The sequence below is a fragment of the Oppia nitens genome, unplaced genomic scaffold, assembly GCF_028296485.1.
Source record: "Oppia nitens isolate AA-2021 unplaced genomic scaffold, nextdenovo-longstitch-racon4-pilon3 scaffold3_pilon_pilon_pilon, whole genome shotgun sequence".
Lineage (NCBI taxonomy): Eukaryota > Metazoa > Arthropoda > Arachnida > Sarcoptiformes > Oppiidae > Oppia > Oppia nitens.
In genome coordinates this window covers 4,717,619-4,740,434 of record NW_026533221.1, presented here as the reverse complement: position 1 = coordinate 4,740,434, position 22,816 = coordinate 4,717,619, and the positions used below count along the sequence as shown (strand labels likewise).

The window sequence follows — 22,816 nt, the reverse complement described above, 5'->3', positions numbered from 1 at the left end:
CAAATGTTTACTGTTTTGCCATTAAATTCAATTGAAAGTCCACTTCATATAAATGGTTACATAAAAGTCATGTCATAAACACATAGAAATCAAAGCAATTGGCACTCAAATGGTGTTAAAATAATAACGTTATCTATTGATTGCCCTTTTGGTCAATGATTTGAAAATATTTTGAAAGTAATATAGATTTTTGACAAACTATTGACAAACTGTTGACTCAATTAATTGTTTTTAAATATTTATTAATTAAAAGTCAAAAGTCATGGACTCGGAAGCGATGCGAAAGGATTTGCTTGAATGCTATCAAAGAAGTTCAATCCGTGGCCTCAAACAGGCGACCAAATGGGCGGCAGAGTTGTTGTTGTCTCTGACGAAGACTATTGAATCCAATGGATTGGGTGATGACTTGAGCGCCGATATGAGTGATATTCATAATAGCCATTCAAGTATTGAAGTGATTCATGTCATGACTGATCCCATGTATATAATGGCAAAAAGTTGTTATGATTTGAATGAGTTCGAGAGGACCACATTCTTGACAAAGAACTCGAGTGTCAGTGAAATAAGATTTCTGTACTTCTATTCGAGGTATTTGTCGGCAGAAAAGAAAAGATTAGACCGAATGTCGGAAACCAATTGTATGGCCACTGATTCGGCCGTCAAATTGTTCACAGACTTAAAGGATGAATTACAAGATCTTTACTTTACTAACAATGACTTTAACTTAGATTCATATCTTCTGTACGTTTATGCCATTGTTTTGCTTAAACTTGAACTCACGTGGGAAGCAAAAGAGGTATTAGCTAAGAGTGTAGGTTTGGATCCATTAAATTGGTGTTCATGGCATCAATTGTCATTCATAATCGATGATAAATCTCAACTGGAAGTGCTTCAGTTGCCTAATCATTGGTTTAAGAAATTCTTTTTGGGAGATATTTATCTTGAGCTCCAACTCAATGAAGAGGCACTTACTCTCTACACTTCATTACAGCAAAGTTTCAATTCTTGTAATTATTTATTAAGTCAAATAGCGATAACAAAGCACAACTTGCGTGATGTCGACGGAGCCATTGAATTGTTTAAACAAATCAGACAATCAGATCCGACACGACTCGACACTATGGATATCTACAGTAATTTGCTTTATGTTAAAGAAATGCGAACTGAATTGAGTTCATTGGCGCACTCGGCCAACGATATCGACCCGTTTCGAGTGGAAACGTGTTGTATAATCGCTAATTTTTATAGCCTTCGTGGACAACATCCTAAAGCCGTTGTTTATTTCCAAAGAGCTCTTCAACTAAATCCTCGTCATTTGTCTGCCTGGACTCTGATGGGTCACGAATATATGGAAATGAAGAATACTGGAGCTGCCATTCAAGCATACCGTTCGGCAATCAAGTGTAACAAACGTGACTATAGAGCGTGGTATGGGTTGGGACAGACATATGATATCATGAAAATGCATGCCTACAGTCTCTACTATTACTCTGTGGCGCATTGCTTGAGACCAAATGACTCACGAATGATGATCGCAACGGGAGAGACATTAGAAAAGTTGGAGCGAAACAATGATGCCATCAAATGCTATTGGAAAGCGGGTGGTATCGGACTCTTCCGATTGGCATCTCTTTATGAACGACTCAAAGAGGACGACAGGGCAGCCGTTGCTTATACTGACTTTATATCCCGAGTGTCCAATTTGGACATTAATGACAAACAAAATATAATTCATAGCTCAGATATGGCTCATAGTTACCGATTTCTGTCCAATTATCATCTGAATAATGGCGATCTTAAATTGGCTCAATTGGCTGCACACAAGTGCTCACAATTTGCCGAAACTCGAGATGAAGGAAAATCATTGCTTAAGGAGATCCAGAAAAAGTGCTCTCAAATAGAATGACATTATAATTGTCACCTAAATTTGATTTATGACTTAATCACTACATTATATATAATATTTTATTGTAAGAAATAATAAAAATTAATTTTAACAAAAATAACTAATAATTTAACTTTTAATTCATAAAACTCTTGAAAAATGAAATCAAAAAATGATTGAAAGCTTTGCTTTTGAAAGCATTTCGTCACAAAACACGTGACTCTCACGACTAATACATTCACAAAGTGTTTGTAAACAAAATGTGGACTAAATTGAAGACAAATATATTATTTAATAAATTTAAATATGTTTTCAAATCAGTCAGAAAATGCAGATTTAGTACAAAAACAAAAGAAATTAGTTTTTTATTCAAAGAGTCGGTCAATATATTGGACAAGAAATATGTTGTCGACGAGTGGACAAACGTGACGCCGAAAGTGGTCTCATTTGTCGGACGTAATCTTTACCTCAAAAATGGAAATCCATTGTATTTTCTGTCTCAAGGAATTAAAAACTTCTTCAAAGATTACGATCACTTTGTCTTCAATGATCCGGTGGTCGACTTGAAGGCCAACTTTGACTCATTGCTTATACCTGAAGATCACGTTTCACGACAAAAGAGTGACACTTATTATGTGAACAAAGACTATGTTCTTCGGTCGCATACAAGCGCTCATCAAAACCATTGTCTCGAAACCAAATCCATGGCTTTCATCTGCATTGCAGATGTTTATAGAAGAGATGAAATCGACAGAAAACATCATTCAGTCTTTCATCAGTGCGAAGGATTCAAACTTTACGATAATAAGAGTCCTCAGGTGTTGTTGTTTTGTGATGTTATGTTTAATTTATTAATAATATTATTATTACTTATATCACCAGCTGATCCAAAGCGGTATTTCTAATATATTTGACAATCATTCGACATTAAAAACGGACACAAAACAGGAAAATCATAGCCAAGAAGCAGTTCGTGCGATTGAATCAGAAATGAAGACAACTATTGAATCATTTATTCGATATCTTATGGCCGAAGACTTACCGATGCGTTGGGTTTCCGCTTATTTTCCATTTACTCATCCGAGTTGGGAACTGGAGATATATTACAACAACGAGTGGATCGAGATATTAGGTTCTGGTATTGTTGAGCACAAACTATTGTCAAACGCCGGTTATACCGATAAGATAGGCTGGGCTTTTGGTATTGGTTTGGAGAGACTGGCAATGATTCGCTACCAAATACCTGATATAAGAATCTTCTGGACCAATGATACAGGATTTCTGTGTCAATTTGAAAACATAACCCATTTGGACAAAATTGTATACAAACCTATCTCATCCCACCCACAAATCTATTTTGATTTATCATTTTGGTTACCACAAGACATATTTTGGTGTCATAATGACTTTTACGATGTTGTCCGCAATATTGGTGGTGATCTCGTGGAACAGGTTAAGGTGATCGACGAATATACAAATAAAAAGGGAAACACTTCAAACACATTTCGGATTATTTATAGAAGTCATGAAAGAATGTTAACTAAAGATGAATGTAATGTTTTACATAAAAAGATTGAACAATACGTTACCGACAATTGGAAAGTTATCATTAGATAAAGTCATCGTATTATTAAGTATTTAGTTTAAATAATTACTAAATTGATTATAATTTTTATATTATTTGTTTTATTTTATTGAATTCAATATTTATTTAATACGATTAGTATTTTAAATCACAGAAATTGATAAAATTTGAATTAATATAATATTTAAATAATTATATATCAATTTCACTCAAATGTTTTAACAAATAGAGGTTTCCCTTCATATCAAGGCTTTAGGCGTTAATCTCATCTCATATAATAAATTGTTTATTCAATTATTTAACATTATTAAGTGCTATAAATATTTTTATAATAACAATAAAATAAAAGTTAATTATATTAAAATTCTTATGTATTGTACAGTATTATAGGTATAAAAAATTAAGGACACACACAAAAAACACACAAAACACACAAACATAACATTTTGTTTTTTATTTGTTTGGTTTCACTTAAATGATATGCACTTTTAAGTCATTAAAAATTAATGATATAATGCAGGGGTTGGCACTCTTATAGTTTAAATTTTGGTGCAATTTTTATAATTTCATTATTTTTATTACTATTGGACACCCCATACATATTAGGAAAGACCTTGGTTATTATTTTTTACAATATTTAAAAGTATTATATAGCGAGAAATATTACATACAAGTATTAAAAATGTGCATAAATCTTGAATTATTGGTCAACTTTATAAAAATATATATTAACTAATAATAAAAAGATAATAAAATTGGTTTTAAAATTTAAATATACATTTAACTGAGTCATAGAAAGAATTTGTCAATTTTTATAATGTATTGAAAGCTAAGATGAATTGAATCCAGAATTCTCACTATAATTATGTTAACAAAATTAACAATCAATTTCACTAATTATCTGTTATTCATCACATGTTTTCAATACATATCTATAAATATTATTTAACAATTTAAGTTTTAACAAATTCAAACAATATATGCAAAATTTCTCTTATTAATTATAAGTCAATGGTTATTCAAATGAATTATTATATTTTATATATATGTTTAACAAATGTTTTATGGTATTTATGATATAATTTGAAAAACAACACTTTATTATTTAACGATAAGTATTACTTTGATTTCTAATTTTTTAGAGCAATACAAATATCATTAAATAATAGATTAGATAAAGACATGTCTTAGTAATAGTCAACTCATTGTTGCTGTTGTTGAGGATTTTGTTGAGATTGTGCTATATTTTCATCATTTCTGACGTCTGACTTAAGTTTGACGAATTCTCGGGCGACCTCATCATTGGATCTCTGCGATAGTATCCTTAAGATAGTCCAACCGGTCTCATCCATGTGGACCCGTCTACCTAATGGTAGCCAACAGGCACAGCTTCCCTGTTCAATAATATCCCTCAACTGCATGATAGCGGCCCCAACCAGTCTGTCTTCTCGAGCGAAACAGTAATCTTTAACTGCGATATGAATTTCAAAAGATGTCGGTTCCTCTTCGTTACCGATAATACTAATGAATTATACAGTAAATGACAGAATCAGTCATGTAATCAATAAAATGTGTGATTAAATCATACAAATGGAAGGTTTCATTGTATTTTGGCGACCAATTGTTGTTCTTGGATTTGGTGGCAAACTTTCTTTTTTTATCACTTAAATTTGGTCCAATCATATTGACCTCAACGAATGGCCTAAACATACTAGTGTTGGGCCATTTAAGCTCATTGCACGCAACCACTTAATTTGATAATTTAAGCAATAATTTGTTATAATTTATAAACAAATATTATCTTAAACTTGGAATTACCTTTAACTGTGATCTTATGTTCACCTGTTCCCGGATGAGTAAACAGATCCACTTGTATGGAAACATCACCCACCGGTCCATCTTCTTGTGTCGGCAAATCTATTGACATTTATATATATAATAATTATTCATTTAATATTCAGTATATACACAGAGACACTTTTAATAGTTTATTACTGAAATCTATTTATATTTTTGTTTGTCTGACTGAATGTCAAATTTTTCAAAATTTAGATTCAGAAAAATACAAATAAATAATTTATAATAAATATTATGAATTAAATTCTTTAATTTTTTAAAAAACAGTCAATATATGTTTTCAAAATATTTTTTTTCACTAGAAATATAGTAATTTAATATTTTATTTAGTTTTAAATTTTGAATTTTTTTATTTATAATTTTTTCAATCAGGGAGTTACTATACTATTACTATTACTATAAAAAATCACCAAGATCAGATAATTGGTTTAATCTCAAAGTGGTAAAGTTAGACATATCTACAGTATATAGATATACATTATATGTTATATAAAAATATTTATCAGACCTTGTTTTGTCTGAGATGTGACAAAGGTTTTGATGAGAGCATCAGTGGTTTGTGTATATAAAGACAATGCGTATCTCAATGACTGTAATTCGTTACTCTTCTCGAGGAATGTCTTCTTAAGTCCATTACCTCCGGCGTGAAAGTATTGTTTTATTGTCTCCAATGCGATGTCGAGAACAGCACATTGTTTTGGACTCAAATTTTTCTCAAACTGAAGTGACTATTATATAAAAACAATTAAATTAATAATAAACGTAATTAACGGCAACAATATGTTAGTATACCTCCATAACTCCAAGAGTTGGTAAACGATTAGCTGTGACGTGATTGCGGAACAATCGGGAAACGTCTTCAATCTTAGCGTTTGGAAGGTTCTGGAGGATTACATTCTTTTCACTCATCGGTGGTAAAACAATAGTCTTCTCTAATGTGTGCATAACTATCTTCCAGAGCTCTTTCAATAGCCTTTTCAAAACAGTTCTTTCACAGAATTGAGCGAACATTGAAAGCTTTCCATCTAATAGATCCATCAGAGGATGTAATATATGGTCGGCATCGGCGGCAACCTCTTGACTGTTTCGAAGAGCTTGATTTGCTTGCGATGAACTGCCGGACGAACCCTTTATTTGTTGTAAAAGAATTCCCAATTCCTGAACACTTTGTTTTATAGTTCCCTCCAAACTGTTAATAATTTATTAAAATTATATAATATTAAAATTCGTATAATATATTGACTAATATATAAAATATTGAAAATTTAATAAAAATACTTACCTTTTGGCAAAAATAGCACTCAATTCGTCGAGAACTCCATTAAGACTTTGCTGTAATTCTTTGAGAATGTTTGCCGCATCTGATTCCAGCTGTCAATCAAATTAAAAACATTTCATTCAATAATTCATTTAATTATTCATTTAATTTAATTACTTTTTCTCCACCCATAGATTCAAACATTTTTTCTAATTGTACTCTCAATTGTTGAATATTGTTCATTAAAATACAGGCCTATTATAATTTTAAAAATAAATTATAAATTTAACTCTAATTATAATAAATGTAATAATAATAATCTCACAGTTTTTTCTTGTGCCACATAATTGTGGAACTCTTTCTTAACGATGTCCGCGTAAGCGGTTAATACTTTGACTATAGTTTTAGCAAATCGTTTCATATATCTCTTGACAATCTCAGGGTCGGGACACTCGAGTTTGGAGATGACATCAAAACATTGTGTCAATTGAGTGAACACATCGACCACTGAATTGGAGAACAAAGAATGTTCTGAACTTTGTTGGAACTGTTGATTAAAAAATTGAAATTATTATTTGATTGTTGGATAGAGTGATGGATTAATAGATGAAATAAGATAACTGACCCCATCTTTCTTATCTCTTAAAAAGGCACTGTTTAGGTATTCAAGGGATACGTCGTCGTTCTCATTGAGCCATTGCATCACAAATGGTTCAAACCATCTATTGATTGATTTAACAAATTTATTAATAATAATATTTTTAATGATGTACTTAAAGTATATTAAAAATAAGTCTTACGCGGGATATTCAGGAACTGATCCTTTAAATTGTGGCACATCTTTACAATATGTATTATAAAACCACTTGACTTTGAAATGAAGGTTCATATACGCAGAACTTCTGCAGAATCTGTTTTGTTCGTGTTCTTCGAGAGCATACTTCATGTCAACAGCAAACAAACTCCACATCGTGGCAGCGCTTAAATGTCCGATATTTAACTCTTGAGGAAACCTATTGTGACAATTGATTATCAATAATAGAATTTAAAAACATTATTTGTATTATAATTACTGATTCAAAACAGGAGAGTAACTATTTTTGTCTTCTTCAATGATGGATACCATAAGCGCCACGAGTTTGTGCCAAAAGTCAAGATTCTGAAGACTTGGTCCGTGATCTTCCTGACCCTCCTTTTTCTCGTTTGGATCCGTTTGAAACTCTCGTCCATACAATTCTGTACAGTTTTCAAATAAGAACTGATATGTCGATCGCAGACATGCTTTGGCGCAATCTTTGACGACAGTACTGGCTCGGGGAGGACTCGACAGCTCCTGGACTTTCATACGGAAGAATGTTATACTCGTTAGTAAGTCAACCGTTGATTTGAGATCTTGAAGTTTCTCGGGTGAAGACGCGGGGAAATTATTCTGTATGACATCACAAGTGAATCAACATTTCATGTATAGTATTAAATCATATGTGACATACCCTATACATAGATAAGTCTATACGAAGCGAATTGTGCAACTGATCCAACAGTTTAACAAACTTTTCTTTCTGTCAATTGATTTAAGACAATATCATATAATTTGTTGTAATTTTAAACATAATTCTTAGTTTTAATAGTTTGTAATATAATATAAATGATCTCTGAGTGAAATAATTTAAATAAAAAGTTAATAATTAATTTGAATTAATTTAAGCATATTATATCAATTTATGTTTTGGTTTTAAAGTTATTTACATATATAGCTGATGGCAACTATGTGTGAAATGCAATTAAAGATCTCATATAATATTATTTATATTGTATAATATAATACACAATAAATTTGCATATTAATATGAATTATGCTTTTTGATAATCACATTAACTCTGTATTTACGTATTTGCATAAAATTAATGAGTTATTTGTAAATTAAATTAGAAATCTATTGAAGAAAAATACCCCGAAATTAGAGGCAGCGAAGCGATCGCTGGCCGAGACGGCAGATGATGCGGCCGTATGGGCGTAGTATGCATTGATGTTGGCTAATAGGGTACTCATCACTGCAGGAACTCCTTGACATAAGTACTTCGTGGACAGACAGTGAAAGTGACTATTTATTAAATATAATAAAAGGCAGTTTAAGTGATAGCTTAGTATATTAATTATATATATTTTTATACGTCATGGCTTGATATATAGATTCAATGCCATATCTCATAGCAAACTCATCGACTATTTCTCGAGCCGGGTATTCAAAGTAGACTTTCCATGCGTCGTCCTATTAAAAAAAATATGTTTATTATAAAATAATTTAAATAATTAATATAATAATAAATATAATAGTTATCTGTTTAGTTAATATTTTAATATTTTGTATAATTATAAAAGTTATAAATAATATTTTTCTTCTATAATTATAAATATATAATGTAATGAATTTAATTTTATTCCATTAAATTATTGTATTTATTTTTAAAAATCTCATTATTTTTACAATATAATTAACTTTATATATATATTCATACAAAAATATAATTAACTTATTGATATTATAATTTTTATATCTTTAATTAAGATTTTAGAATTTGGTTTATAATTATTATAATAAAAAGAAAATAAATGATTTCATAATAATTTGTTTAGTTCTTAGCATTTAATTATAGAAATAGAAAAAATGGTTGAATTGTATTGTATTGTATTAAACAAATGAATTAATTTATTTAATGAGATTTTTTCCCTAAAATATTTGCAACAAATATGTAATTCAGAAAATGTTTTCATCCATTTTTTTGTTATATAAAAATGCTTTATATATGAAAATTATGTTATAAGCAAAATATATGCCTTAAGGTTACGGATCAGTCATTGAACACAAGTTATAAATTTAAGTTTTAATGGATGTTTGTATTAACAAAAATGATAAAAAATGTTTTAAAAAAAATGTTTATTATTTTTGTTCGCATACTTCATGTTTTGACATATAATGAAAGGAAACATTATTTAATAGCACTGAATACATGCAAAATGAGATTTAGATAACAATTTAGGTAAAAATAATTGGAGCGTAAAAAGCAATGCTATTTATGTGTAGTATTTTAGACAACAAGCTCTATGTATGGACTCTATGTGACTAAAATGTACTTAATTTTAATTTGTCTCAAAATTTGTGTATCCATTAGATTTGTTTGTACTTTACTATTACTACTAAATTATATATTATCTGTTTGTATAATATTATATAACATAGTATAGGAATATTATTTATATTTAGTAAATAAAACATATTTTTGGTAAAATTACTATAGAATCTAGAAATTCCTTTAAAAATTCCTTATATTAAAATACACTTTAATATACCAATATATATATATATCTAACATTTATATTGAGGTGAATTGACATAAAATTCAAGACTAATAATTTAAATAAAAATATTTTAATAGCCTTAATTCCTTTAGTAATATATTGGTTTCGTTTATCATAGAGATATTTTTAATTTATATTTTAGATATATTTATTTTATCATTTATATCATAATATGGTTTGACTTATTAATAGTATTAATAAAATAAAACAATAAAACTAACCTTCAATTCTCTATTATATTTAATTATTCTTTTGTTTAATAATAAACATTTGAATTTATATAGAAAGAGGAGTTTTTAGTAATATATAAGTTAATGAGTCAAATAGTTTATTCCTTAAAATACAACAACAATAATAAAAAGTTGAAGATATTAAATATTTGTGTGTATTCAACATAATTATGGTTTACATGACATTTAAAGATTGTTTGCTTTATTGAATTGAATTACTAAAAAAGCAAAAAGCATTTCGCCTTTCAATAGTTGTTTATTGCAATTGAAAGTACAGTAGTGAGCAAACAAATTGAAAATGTAATGGCCTTATGGTCAATGCAATATACAGTATATATAATTTGAGCCCATTTTTCAATTTCAAGTAATCTAAAACTTTTTTCATCAGACTTTGCAAAATGAGGCCCTTTTTAAAAATACATTAAAATTGAATGCATGGCTGAACATACTTGTGGTTCAGTTTTCTAGTTATATCTCAAAATGATTATGATATCAATCCATTTCCTATATATATATATATATAATATTTAGTATTATTTATAATATAGGATATGGATTGGTATAATAATCATAAGTGAAATATATATTATATACTGTACTATAGTATTCTAATAACTTTTGTTTGGTATAATAGTTTAATAATTCACCAAAAATTTTTATATTTATTTTATTTATCAAAATTATCAAAAAATTATTATTAAATTTATAGAATCTATAATAGACTATAACTGTAGTGAGTCTTTGGGTTCAACGATGTATATAGAGATTAGCTATTAAGCAGTTAATCGTTAAGAAAAAGTGAAATTAATGTTATAGTTGTGACCAGTGTTGGCAGAGACAAAGTGTATGTATAATACAAAGCGTATTATACAGTATAATACAATGTAAATTACATGACAATTTTGGCTTTAAAAAAAATTAGCGCCACCTAGTAACAAAAATACAAAAATTCACAAACAAACATGTTTTGTAATAATAATTTTTTTATTTAAAAAAATTTGAAATTAACTATTCAATTTGATGCTGGTATTGAAATATATTAATAAAATAATTAATATTAATTTTTAAGTTTTAGAAAACAACAATTCTAATAACGATATTGAAATTATGTAATAATAATAATTTTAATAAAAAAATAAATATTTTATCATTGTTAATGTAATTTTTCTATAATTGTAAAATACATCCAGTACATTGTATTTTACTGTAATTTACAAAGCCAAAATTGAAAACCTTGTATTTTTCCAACCCTGGTTGTGACTAACATTTTATTTGATTATTTCAGCAAATATTCACTTAACTAATGATTTATGAGTTTGTTTATTAAATTTGTTGAAATTTAAATTCAAATGACAAAAATTCTTTTAATTTATAAAATTTAATATAATTTATAAATATTATAATATTGCAAAAAAACTAGTTGTTTTAAACATCAAGTTTTTATTGAAACTTTTGAATATTAAGCTTTCAAAACATTATACAAAACTTACATATTGTATATAATATAGATTTGTATAAATAAAATCAAATAATTTTTTTTTTGAATATCATAATCTTTTTAAATTTACGACATGAATATCAAATAGGTATTGATAACATAAAATTTGATGATATAGTCAATATACTGTATATATATATATAATATACAAATATATTGATTTATAAGTTGTGTTATTTATTATAGTGTATTATTATACTGTAAATCAAATTAAACTATTCTCAGGTGAACTAATAACTATTATTGATCTCATCTATGAATATATGGACCTAAAAGGATAAATAAGTTGGTGTGGATTCAGGGCTTTTATATTAGACCTCAATTTAATACATTCATTTTAAATATAAATATAAATAATACATTAAGTTTTAAATATAATATAACTAAATTTCAATTTGATTTTCAAGTTTTATAATAACGATTAGCTTAGTTATAATAATACTGTAATAATCATATGATTATTATCAAAGTTACAGCTATTTAATTGATAATTGATTAAAGTAAAGTACATATACAGTACAGTAAATAGCGCATTAATGATATACATTGTATTTGATATATTTATGTCTAACAATACATAATTTAGTGGTATTTATAAATAAAATATATTAATTTTATATAATAAACATTTATTTTTTTTAATAATCTTTAATAGACCTATAAAATGACTAACATTACAGTATATCTAAAGTTCTACTTTTTTAAATATTTCATATCTATTATAATTTCTAAATAATGTAATAAATGGATCTATTGTTATAATAAAATATTTTTATATTATAATATAATAATAATAATCATTATAAAGGCTATCATAATATGTTATTATATAATATAAAAGACTTACCCCTTTAGCGTCGGGCAGTTTGACGACACCATTGTTTTGAGTTTCACACAAATAATGAAACAAATTCTTAACAATAAATAAATGAAAAATAAGTTTATGATATATTGGTTGAAGAGGTTGGAAGTGCTGACCTCATGAAGGCAAGTGTATTGGACGTGATATGGCGCTACTTTTTCTTCACCCTTAATCTCAACACTTATATGCAATCGTATGGCTCCGGAAACAGCAGACTTGTCTGTCCTTTTCTCCAGATTATACCACACATCCATCTCTCCGCTCAAAGTTCTGACTTCAATAATAGTTTGTCCCAAGAAGTCATCCGATTCTCTCGTCAGTTTTTGTCTTAATTTAGATTTGAGATCATTGTCTTCATCCCAAACCCTAACTTTAATTCTGTCGGAGGAGTTATGACACTCAAAGAAGAACTTTTCATTCCAGACTGGATTTAAATCTTGAGATATAGTTCGGGTCCTCTTTTTGGTTTTGCCGACTTGAGTGGTCACATAAGGATCACTTGTGCCACTCTTATCTTTGGCTATAAGACCCTGAGCGCAGATCACTATGCGATTCATATGATATTATTAAATTAAAAATGTAATTAAAGTGTTAAAATTAATTAATAAAAAACAAATATATAATATATATATCGTGCTTAACGTCGAAAGACAGACAAGGTTTTGATTGAATTGACGTCCAAAGAGAAGACATAGATTGGGATAAAAAGGAGACAAATACATGCCTGTGATGGCTATCTTAGCAGACCAACTGCCGGCAAGCATTATCTGCTCTGACTTTTGCATTTCATCGATATGAGAGTCTGGATGTATACCAAAAGTGACCCTAAAGTGACATTTAGACAAATACAACACTCACAACACCGACCAAACAATTCATGCATTTATTATTATAAATAATTAAATTAAAATTTGAATTAAAATAAGTGCAACACTTTTGGCAACACATTGTTTGGGACACAATTGCATTTCAACGATTGATTTTTTGACAACTCATGACATTTACATAACAGCACAAAGTATTTTACACCAAATAATCATTTGATCCAATTATGACATGTTTTATGGTTATCATTGAATGTCTGGTATTTTATTAGATCAAACCTACCGGTGATGGCAATTTTGGCCGACCATTTGGAAGTGCCGTCGAGTACTGATTGTTTTACGGCTTTCATATGACCCGAATGACTCTTTTCGTCGACACTAAACACATCCCTATATTTATATATATATAAATTTTGCCAAATATTTATTTTTTGTTTTGTTTAATACATTACCAATTAATTTTCAATATACGGTATTAGTTGTATAAAAATTATTAATAATGAATTTCATTTAATACAATACCATTATTATATTTATCCATTTTTATTAATAATTGCACTTATTTTTTGTGATATAATGCACTACTGTTTTGTCTATAGATATATCTAAAAATGACAATTTGATGACATACCTGATTAGTTCAAATATTTCTGGTTTATCCCGTTCTCGCACTTTCATCCTATCCTTCATTGCTGTAATAATATTATTAGCCTTATCTTCGGCCCCATGTTTTGAGCTTTTTTCGGCCGCTCCTAATATTTATATCAAAATTAATTAAAGTTATCATTAATTTTTGATTATTTAAATGACTTACTTTGAAGACAGTCGGCATTTAATAAGTCTTTGCATTTTTCATGGCATTTGACACCACATTCAGTACATCTGACTCCTTGTCGGGCAATACCCCAAAGCAATCCCTCGCATTCATAGCAATACGTAGGACTGGTAGCAGTCCAGGGCTGGAAATTATGTGGTGTTGTACTCGATATGGGATATATCAGTGCCTGAAGTGTTTTCTTATAGACATGAGTTTTCTGTATTGCCATAAAAGTTTGATTACAGAGTTATTTGATAGGATATGAATTGAAAATAGAGAATAATAGGTATAAGTAGTTGACTAACCAATTCCTCGTCGTTAAGGGAAGCGCGGGGAACGGCGGATGTCAGACCTGCGTTACGTTTGGTCGCTGCCATTGTCTTTAGGTTTTAATTTAGTAATTATATTATATTTAAATATTATAATATAAAAATTATATATATATATATATATATATATACTGTATATATATACTAACAATTTGGAATATCATCAATTAATATTAAAACAATATACTGAAAATTGTTAATATTTAATTATTAAAATTGTTGTTATACTACAAACACATAGTATACAAGTTGTATAATACAACTTCAAAATAAATAAAAACTGCAAAATCTAAAATAATTTATTCGAGTTTATAAACATATAAAAAAGTTATAAAAATTACATACCTTTAAAACCTATTTTATGTAAATTATGATAAAAATGAAAAATAGAAACAATTAAATAAAAGGCAAATCAATAAAATATGTGAATTCATACCAATTCGCTGACCAACGGAATTGACTTTTTTCGGGGTCTTATATCAGGCATTGCGTCGATTCCGCTAAAGAATGGATTATCACTAGAAGTGGAGGAATGAAATAAATCCATTTTATTTTCGTTCAATTGTTTTGATTTATTTTTGTTAATCAATTGTCAATAATTCACTTTTAATGTAAATGTTAAATGAAACGTTGCGTAAAACAATACGCAATGTAGTTGTAATATCCGTTAATATAATTATATAAATAATAACTAACCCTCCTTTAGGCCACAAACTCTTGACTCCGTCACCACTTCCCTGTCGCGCACCGGTCTGTATGAGAAAAGTCATAATAAATCCCATTAATCACTGATAGTATCATTTTATTTGTATAGTCTTCAGTGAATTCAAATTTTTATTGATATTATTAAAGGAGTCCTTAATTGTATTATTTAGGGATTTGTTAGAAACCAATTTGTCATTTCTTGTTATTTTATATTATTCAAACATATGATACATATGTTATGAATTGATAGTTATTGTGTTATATAAACATTTTTATAGAGATTTTTGTATTTGTATTATATTTCTGTATGAAATTGTATTAAATCTAATTTTCAAAATAATTAGTACTTTGTAAACATATTATACAAGTAATTAAGTCTTAATGTTTATTTTGGTTTAATAAAAATGTTTAAATGTTTTAAGCAAAATATTATAGCTTTTAGCACATCCCGGATGAAAATAATGTGCATTTGTTAGGTCATTACAAATAGACCACAATATATACAAATATTTGTTTGTATTTCAGACAATAGAATAAATAATTTGACTAAAAAAACATATTAAACAATTACTATGTTTTTATTTATATGACTATTAAATAGTAGCTTTTTTAGTATTTTTAATGTGTCTTTTGTGACACATTTATTATCTTAATTAAAGTTTATTATATAATATAATTCCCGAGACTTTACTGTCAATTATTATTCAAATCAAATGTATTCCGCAATTATTTGGCTTATTTATGGTTCAGCCTAACAGATAAAAATTATATGATATCAAATTTAACATTCATTTAAATTAATACAAATTTAATAATATATTTTAGATAAATATAAGAACCACTCAAATATAATAAATCATAAATTTATTAATAAATAATAAAGGAATCGATTTGAATGCACTGTAAGTAAAATATAATACAGAATATTATAGAAATAAATTGGATTGAATTGAGAATCGGATCGATAAGATGCTCAATGAATCCTAATGTAGACTTTATTTTATATACAATACTACTGTATATACAGAGTATTATTTATTATATAGTATAGTGTGTACTGTATGTGTGTGTGTATTGATATTTACTGTATTTCATACTACTGTACTTATTATAATGTACTATATATACTGTATAATATATAATAAACTCAAAATATTGGTTTAAGGCATAAACATAATATATATATGCATTTTTAAATGGTTAAATAAAAATCACAATTATTACAATGTGCAAATTTATTTCAATATTGAAAATTAACCGTAAAATTAAGCTAATTTGTTATAAAAATAAATTAATCTGTTATTTGATATTAACCCAAAATATTATTATAATTTAATTTATTATTGCTTTGCACGATAAAGAACTCAATGAAAATTAGAGTACAGGTATATATATATATATATATATACTGTACTTAAAACTCATATAAAAAATAAATTAATAAATAAATTTTCGTCTAAATCGTATAATTTTCATAAGATGATAGATCATTTAAATGTTAAGTATCTTTAAATTAACGAAAAATTAAAAAATTTGCTCTAAAAACAAAATATGAATTTAAATTTTGCACTTTTATAATTGTGTAAATAACATATTATGGATACTATTAATATTTTAATAACATATTTATTTTTTTATTAAAACAAAATTATAATTAATTTTGATATAACATAAAAATAAAAATATCTTGTGTATAATACACTATTAATAAAAAATTATTTTCATGTAAATACTGTACGTATACTAATACAGTATTATATAATATATTATATAAATGTCACCCTATTATTAAAAAAAATATTTTTTAATAATTAATGTATAAATGATTTTTATATCATTGAACACTCATATTTGTATCATAGGTAATATGCTATTAAAATTTATATAATAGTAATATATTATATCATATATTAGATTATTCAATAAATAATATAATTTTATAATTGTTCATTTATTATGCTAATTGTTTTTACACACTAATTGAATGTTTATCATCATTAATTGAATCTAGCACATAATTTAGAAAGTAAGCGACAATTACTATATAATAATTTGTAATAAAAACTAATTAAGTGAAAATAATAAAAATGGATTTTAAAAATCATATTTTGTTATAATTTGTATTATAAATTTAAAGTGATTCATTCAATAGATATAAGTTAAATTATTAAATGTGTATGTGTTAGTTTAAAATACTTAATTTTAAAATTTACAAAATAAATAAATATATTTTTATGAATTATTTATGATAATTTATTCATATATATATAAATAAGGGTAGATCCAACAAATAAAAATAACTGAATTTACTAATTGTTTTACAATATTCAGTACAATAACAATAAATAAAGATAATCTTTATTATTTAAAAAAAATATATTTAAAATTTAAAGTTATTATTATTTAGAAAATCTTATAGACATTTATATTTTTTTAAAATCTTAAAATACCAAAATATGATTATTTTATATTTTACTCTACTATACTGTAGTATAATTTTCAACATAAATGTCAATTTTAAAGGTTTTAAAATATTTGCGTTTGAATATCAGTTCATACATTACATAAAATATTTATTAAAATTATATTTTCGTTTAAAATTAAAGGAAAATATTTTTAAAATATCTCTTTAATTAAATATGTTAATAATAAAATAATATTTTATTCAATTAAAATAATATTAATTATTAAAAAATATTTTAGCTATTACTATAAAAAATATAATTTACACTATACAATATTACATATACAGTATTAACGATTTTTATATTTTAAATGATTTATTAAATAATACATTAAATGAAATGTTGAATACGCGTTGATATCGCTAATATAATTTTTTTTAGTTTAATGCCTTTATAATTAATTTGATTTTTATTTATAATGACAAATAGATATTTATAATAAATTTATTTAATAAAATTATGGAAAATTTATAAATAATTTTATTATATTAATATATTCCTAATTGTAATTTCAAAATTATAATATATACTCTAAATTTATATTACACTACAAGTTAAATCCCAATATATATAGTAAAATTTTTAGTTTATTCAATAGTTATTTGATGTTTTTATTTATTTTATAAGTAATGAATTAGATGACACAAAAATAGAAATTTAAAATAATCTGACAAAATATTTAAAAACATAAATTTTTAAGCTTGATAATAATAATAATAATAATAAATACTCAAAGTAATTATTATTATTAATAATTATAGTTTATTAACATATATAACTTAATACACATTAATTTATATAATATATATATACGGTGACCCATAGGCAGGAAATTCTATATAAAAATTTTCTAGAAATTTTCTAATATTTTATAAAATTTCAGTATTACTAATCTATAATTATATTTGACACAACATATTTATAAAGCTTAAGAGTAATTAATGATTTTTATGTATAAATTTATTTGCAAGTATTTGAATGGCTTTTGAATACAAATTGATAGACTTATACTAACAACAGGAAAGACAAAGTGAATAAACTAAATGTTGAGACATTTCACTTAAACTAATAAAACCAACTTTTTATATAAATGTCAGCTAAAGTTCACAAAAATAAAACATTTGATAAAAACTGGACTTACATTATGTTTTAGTGATATTATATTTTTTAATATATAAATATTACACAAACAGGATATTGTTGAATATAAGTAAGATTTTGAATATATATATTCTTCATATAAAATATATTTAAAAAAAATCATTTCTAGCATTTGATTCAACCAAAAGCAGTTTTTATTGTTTTACTGTTTTTATGACATCAACTAATGTTTTCTAGCATTAGTGTTGATATAAGAAACAAGTATTGATTAAGTAAATGTAAGTTTAGATGTTATATCTATTTCAAGCATTTTTGTTAAAGAAAATCAATCTAAATGTAAGAAACAAAATTGTGTGTCATTTTGTATGTCACATACAATTTATGGCAACTTATTAGCCAATTCCTAATTAATCATTTAACTAATAGACTTATTAATTTCACATCACATCACAAATCTATATGTTTTTGCTTTCAAAATATATTTATATAATTCTGTATTGATATAATTTTAGGTATATTATTGATATACTGTATCAAATGTATACATCCTATTAATGTAAGTTTACAAATATTTGTAAAATACGAAAATCAATATTCATTTGATTTATTTAATATAATAGAGTTCATATTATATAAAAATGCTACAATTTTGTTTGATATATACTATATGTTTAAATCAATAATATATTATTCAAAATATAACAAATAATAAGAAAAATTATTGGAAATAAGATAAAAAGCGTAAAAACATTTGTTTTCTTTCAGTATTAATTAAATGAGAAATAGTTATTTGAATATTTTTTTAACTTTCTAAATATCTAAATGATTCTCTAATTTAATTATTTAACAATTCATATAAAATATCAAATAAATATTGTGGAAATAATCATTTAGAAAATAGTAAATTAGGGCTTTATTTATATATTTAATTATGCTTATCATAAACTAATTGTGAATCATTTATAATAATCGATAATTACTGCAATAAAATTTCATATAAATATATTTTACAGTATTATAATAACCAATTGTTTTCTCTTTTGCCGTATTTTTAGAAATGAATGAAACTTATTGCATAAAATATCTCATAAATGACATATAATAAGAAAATTATTTTTATGTGTAATTTATATAATGATGTTTGAGTTTGCAATATTGCCAGCTTTATCACTATATTATTCTTTATCTAAATTACTTTTTATTTTTTTATTAAAATTAGAAATATTGATAAATAAATTTTGATCTCAAAAAATATAATAAAGTATAATTTAGCAAATATTCTTTATATTCAATATATATATATATTTATCACATAAAGTATATCTTTACGTCATGCAATTCAATAGTTATTGTATTTGTTTGTATTTTAAATATAATAAAGTGAATAAACAATTTATTTTGCATATTATTGTTTAAATGACATTGTTTATAATATTATAAATCCGTAAAATATCATAAAATTATAAGATGATAAATGAAAAATTATTTAAATTGTTTACATATTTTATACGAGATTAAATATTGTAAATATATAAATACAAAATATAACAAATATTTATCTCTATAAATATCTTTGCGTTATCTCTAAAATTAATGATTTGATTCAATTATTGCAATCATTTTAATTGGATTTTGTATAAGATTTATTGTTGCATTTAGCAAATATTGTACAATCAATTTATAAAACAATTTATAAAACAATTGATAAATCTGATTCTAACATAGCTTATTATGGGTATTTTAAATATATTTTAATAAATGGATTAATTTCTAAAATATTAAATTTTAATATTTTGCATAATTTAATTATAACAAAACTATTCAAATATTAAATTAAAATAATATAACAAAATTTTAAAAATTAATATATTTTGCTAAATATTGAGCTAAATAATTATATACTGTAATTAAAAATATCTTATTTATTAATATTATTAATTAAATATAGGTTATATTATACTTTATATGTATACTAATAAAACAGTCTATGAGCAAAATAAATATAAGATTATAATCATATTAAAAGTTAATGTAAGCTATAATACTTCAAAGGTTTTAATTTAAGTATTATTAAATAATAATATTGATTTTGTCATTCATCTAATATTATACTATTGACTACTATTGTGATTCTTAATAATAGTCAACAAAAATATACATTATATTTATTACTGGTTTATGTTGTTTATCTTACATTTACATTATAGTATCAAATTGAGAAAAATCTGGTTTACGATTACGAACATTAAAAAAATTATATAAATAAAAACATTTGGTTTTCTTATAACTTAATAATAGTAAATATTTTTAAATCAAGTGTAAACATATTAAACATTTGATTAAAAACGATTCATTTTAAATGTATAATTAAAATTTTGTATTAATCGTAATTATAATGTTTTATCATTTATGTTATTAAATTCAATTTACTCTATTTTTCTATTGTGATCATAAACATTGAATTTTTAAAATCCAAAACATTACATGTTATAATATAGTATTTACTAAGTTTTTTTCTAAACAACAATTCTGTAATTAAAATTTTATTGAAAAAATAATTGTTTTTATTATTTAATTTAATAATATTATAAAAAATGATAGTAAGATTCAGTGATAGTATATTTGCATTAAAATAGAATAAATAAATAATTTATGTTACAAAGTATGAGATATAAAATGACATACTTTTAAATATAATTTAATATACACTGCAAACTAAAAAATAGTAAATTTGAATCAAAAATTATTTTCTTTGCGATAAATAATTTATGATATAATTTACATATTATTATCAAATGTAATGCTATACTAGACATGAATCCAAATAAGATTCACTATTTTATTAATAGATTGCAATACACTCATATAATATCTGTTTTTAATTAAACAAATTCTAATTATCAAAATTGCTTCAAATTATTATTGTAACTAATTTTTAATACAGTTATACTAATTTAATATTACAAAATATATGTATTACACATATAAAGGTTAGTTCAAGTAATTGCAACTAATATAGAAAATAATTAATCATTTGACTTTTTGATGCATTTTCAAATACATAGTAAACCAGTGAAACATTTGATAATAATGTAAAATTTAGACAAATATGAATTAATCCTTTGTTTAATGTTATTTACTATATATTTATAGTAAATTTAAATCTGCAAAACAAGAGTTTCACATAAAATTTAATGTATTTTTCTGTTTGTTTTAGTGGTAGTCATAAATAAAGCAATAATAAAAAAGAGTGAAAATGAGAGAAGCTTTGCATTATATAGTGGATTAAATTGTATGTATATATCGTATGATTCGTATTATATAATATTAACTTATGATATAAAAAGGAAATATATATTTATTTTAAATGTAAAATCATTAGATATGACACTACGAACCACAGCAGCCATCCATTTAGTTTTCCCTTTTTTAGGACCCCTTTGACTGTCTTCAAGAATTATATCCGAATCAATACTACTGTCAGTAATACTCATATCAGTGGACTGAGAGAAGGCTGAAGTTTGTTGTGTCCTCTGTTCGAGCTTTTGCTTCATTATTGATGCAAATCTATTCTGAAATCCAGTTGAAGAAGAAGTTGAATCTCTTTTTTCTAAAGGAGTCGACACAGAAGTTACTCTTTGTTTGTTATTTATAGCCAATTGATTTGTCGACACATTGGTTGGTGATGTAGATGACTGGGCACAAGTTTGAGGTGAGATACTGGAGGTTAGGCTTTGTTGATCAGTTTCATCTACAACTGTACTTCTATTATCACCATTAGTGCTACAAAAGGCAGAGTCATCTTCGGATCTGACTCTTAGATTTTGTCTGTCATTGTTGTCATGATTTTCTCTTTGACTCACAGAAAGAGCAATGGAATCACTGGACTCAATACTTCCGAAGTCACTCTGCAATATAGAGCTCTGTCTACTACTTTGACTGACACATGAATAAAATGCCGACTCTTCGGACACACTTTTTTCTAACTGTCCCTTTGTATTAACACTTAAGGAGTCCTCTCTTGAAACTTGTCTGATGTTTC

General features: G+C 25.2%; 3 protein-coding genes across 3 annotated transcripts in view; 2 read left to right on the top strand and 1 right to left on the bottom strand.

Moving 5' to 3' along the window:
- Nucleotides 1-88: 88 nt before the first annotated feature.
- On the top strand, nucleotides 89-1,971 carry LOC128958886 (cell division cycle protein 23 homolog). Its single transcript, XM_054304846.1, has 2 exons — nucleotides 89-177; nucleotides 254-1,971. Exon 2 carries the CDS (start codon nucleotides 263-265, stop codon nucleotides 1,904-1,906), a length of 1,644 nt encoding a protein of 547 aa, XP_054160821.1. The 5' UTR covers nucleotides 89-177; nucleotides 254-262; the 3' UTR covers nucleotides 1,907-1,971.
- Nucleotides 1,972-2,114: 143 nt separating this feature from the next.
- LOC128957640 (probable phenylalanine--tRNA ligase, mitochondrial) lies at nucleotides 2,115-3,505 on the top strand. Its single transcript, XM_054303441.1, has 2 exons — nucleotides 2,115-2,703; nucleotides 2,768-3,505. The coding sequence occupies exons 1-2, from the start codon at nucleotides 2,146-2,148 to the stop codon at nucleotides 3,500-3,502; spliced, it is 1,293 nt and encodes a 430-aa protein (XP_054159416.1). The 5' UTR covers nucleotides 2,115-2,145; the 3' UTR covers nucleotides 3,503-3,505.
- Nucleotides 3,506-4,621: 1,116 nt separating this feature from the next.
- LOC128958519 (protein unc-13 homolog B-like) overlaps nucleotides 4,622-22,816 on the bottom strand; it is a 51,187-nt gene continuing 32,992 nt past the window's right edge. Inside the window, exons 3-25 of the mRNA XM_054304390.1 lie at nucleotides 15,200-15,255; nucleotides 14,940-15,021; nucleotides 14,849-14,857; nucleotides 14,480-14,554; nucleotides 14,172-14,391; nucleotides 13,989-14,109; nucleotides 13,641-13,747; nucleotides 12,650-13,077; nucleotides 12,519-12,584; nucleotides 8,758-8,855; nucleotides 8,537-8,687; nucleotides 8,076-8,144; nucleotides 7,659-8,014; nucleotides 7,386-7,598; nucleotides 7,211-7,307; nucleotides 6,911-7,132; nucleotides 6,763-6,840; nucleotides 6,610-6,698; nucleotides 6,120-6,516; nucleotides 5,836-6,055; nucleotides 5,289-5,387; nucleotides 5,059-5,218; nucleotides 4,622-4,991 (exon numbers count right to left, since the gene is read on the bottom strand). Coding sequence (XP_054160365.1) covers nucleotides 4,673-4,991; nucleotides 5,059-5,218; nucleotides 5,289-5,387; nucleotides 5,836-6,055; nucleotides 6,120-6,516; nucleotides 6,610-6,698; nucleotides 6,763-6,840; nucleotides 6,911-7,132; nucleotides 7,211-7,307; nucleotides 7,386-7,598; nucleotides 7,659-8,014; nucleotides 8,076-8,144; nucleotides 8,537-8,687; nucleotides 8,758-8,855; nucleotides 12,519-12,584; nucleotides 12,650-13,077; nucleotides 13,641-13,747; nucleotides 13,989-14,109; nucleotides 14,172-14,391; nucleotides 14,480-14,554; nucleotides 14,849-14,857; nucleotides 14,940-15,021; nucleotides 15,200-15,255 — 3,732 coding nt within the window. The 3' untranslated portion in view covers nucleotides 4,622-4,672. The remainder of the gene's footprint in view (nucleotides 4,992-5,058; nucleotides 5,219-5,288; nucleotides 5,388-5,835; nucleotides 6,056-6,119; nucleotides 6,517-6,609; nucleotides 6,699-6,762; nucleotides 6,841-6,910; nucleotides 7,133-7,210; nucleotides 7,308-7,385; nucleotides 7,599-7,658; nucleotides 8,015-8,075; nucleotides 8,145-8,536; nucleotides 8,688-8,757; nucleotides 8,856-12,518; nucleotides 12,585-12,649; nucleotides 13,078-13,640; nucleotides 13,748-13,988; nucleotides 14,110-14,171; nucleotides 14,392-14,479; nucleotides 14,555-14,848; nucleotides 14,858-14,939; nucleotides 15,022-15,199; nucleotides 15,256-22,816) is intronic.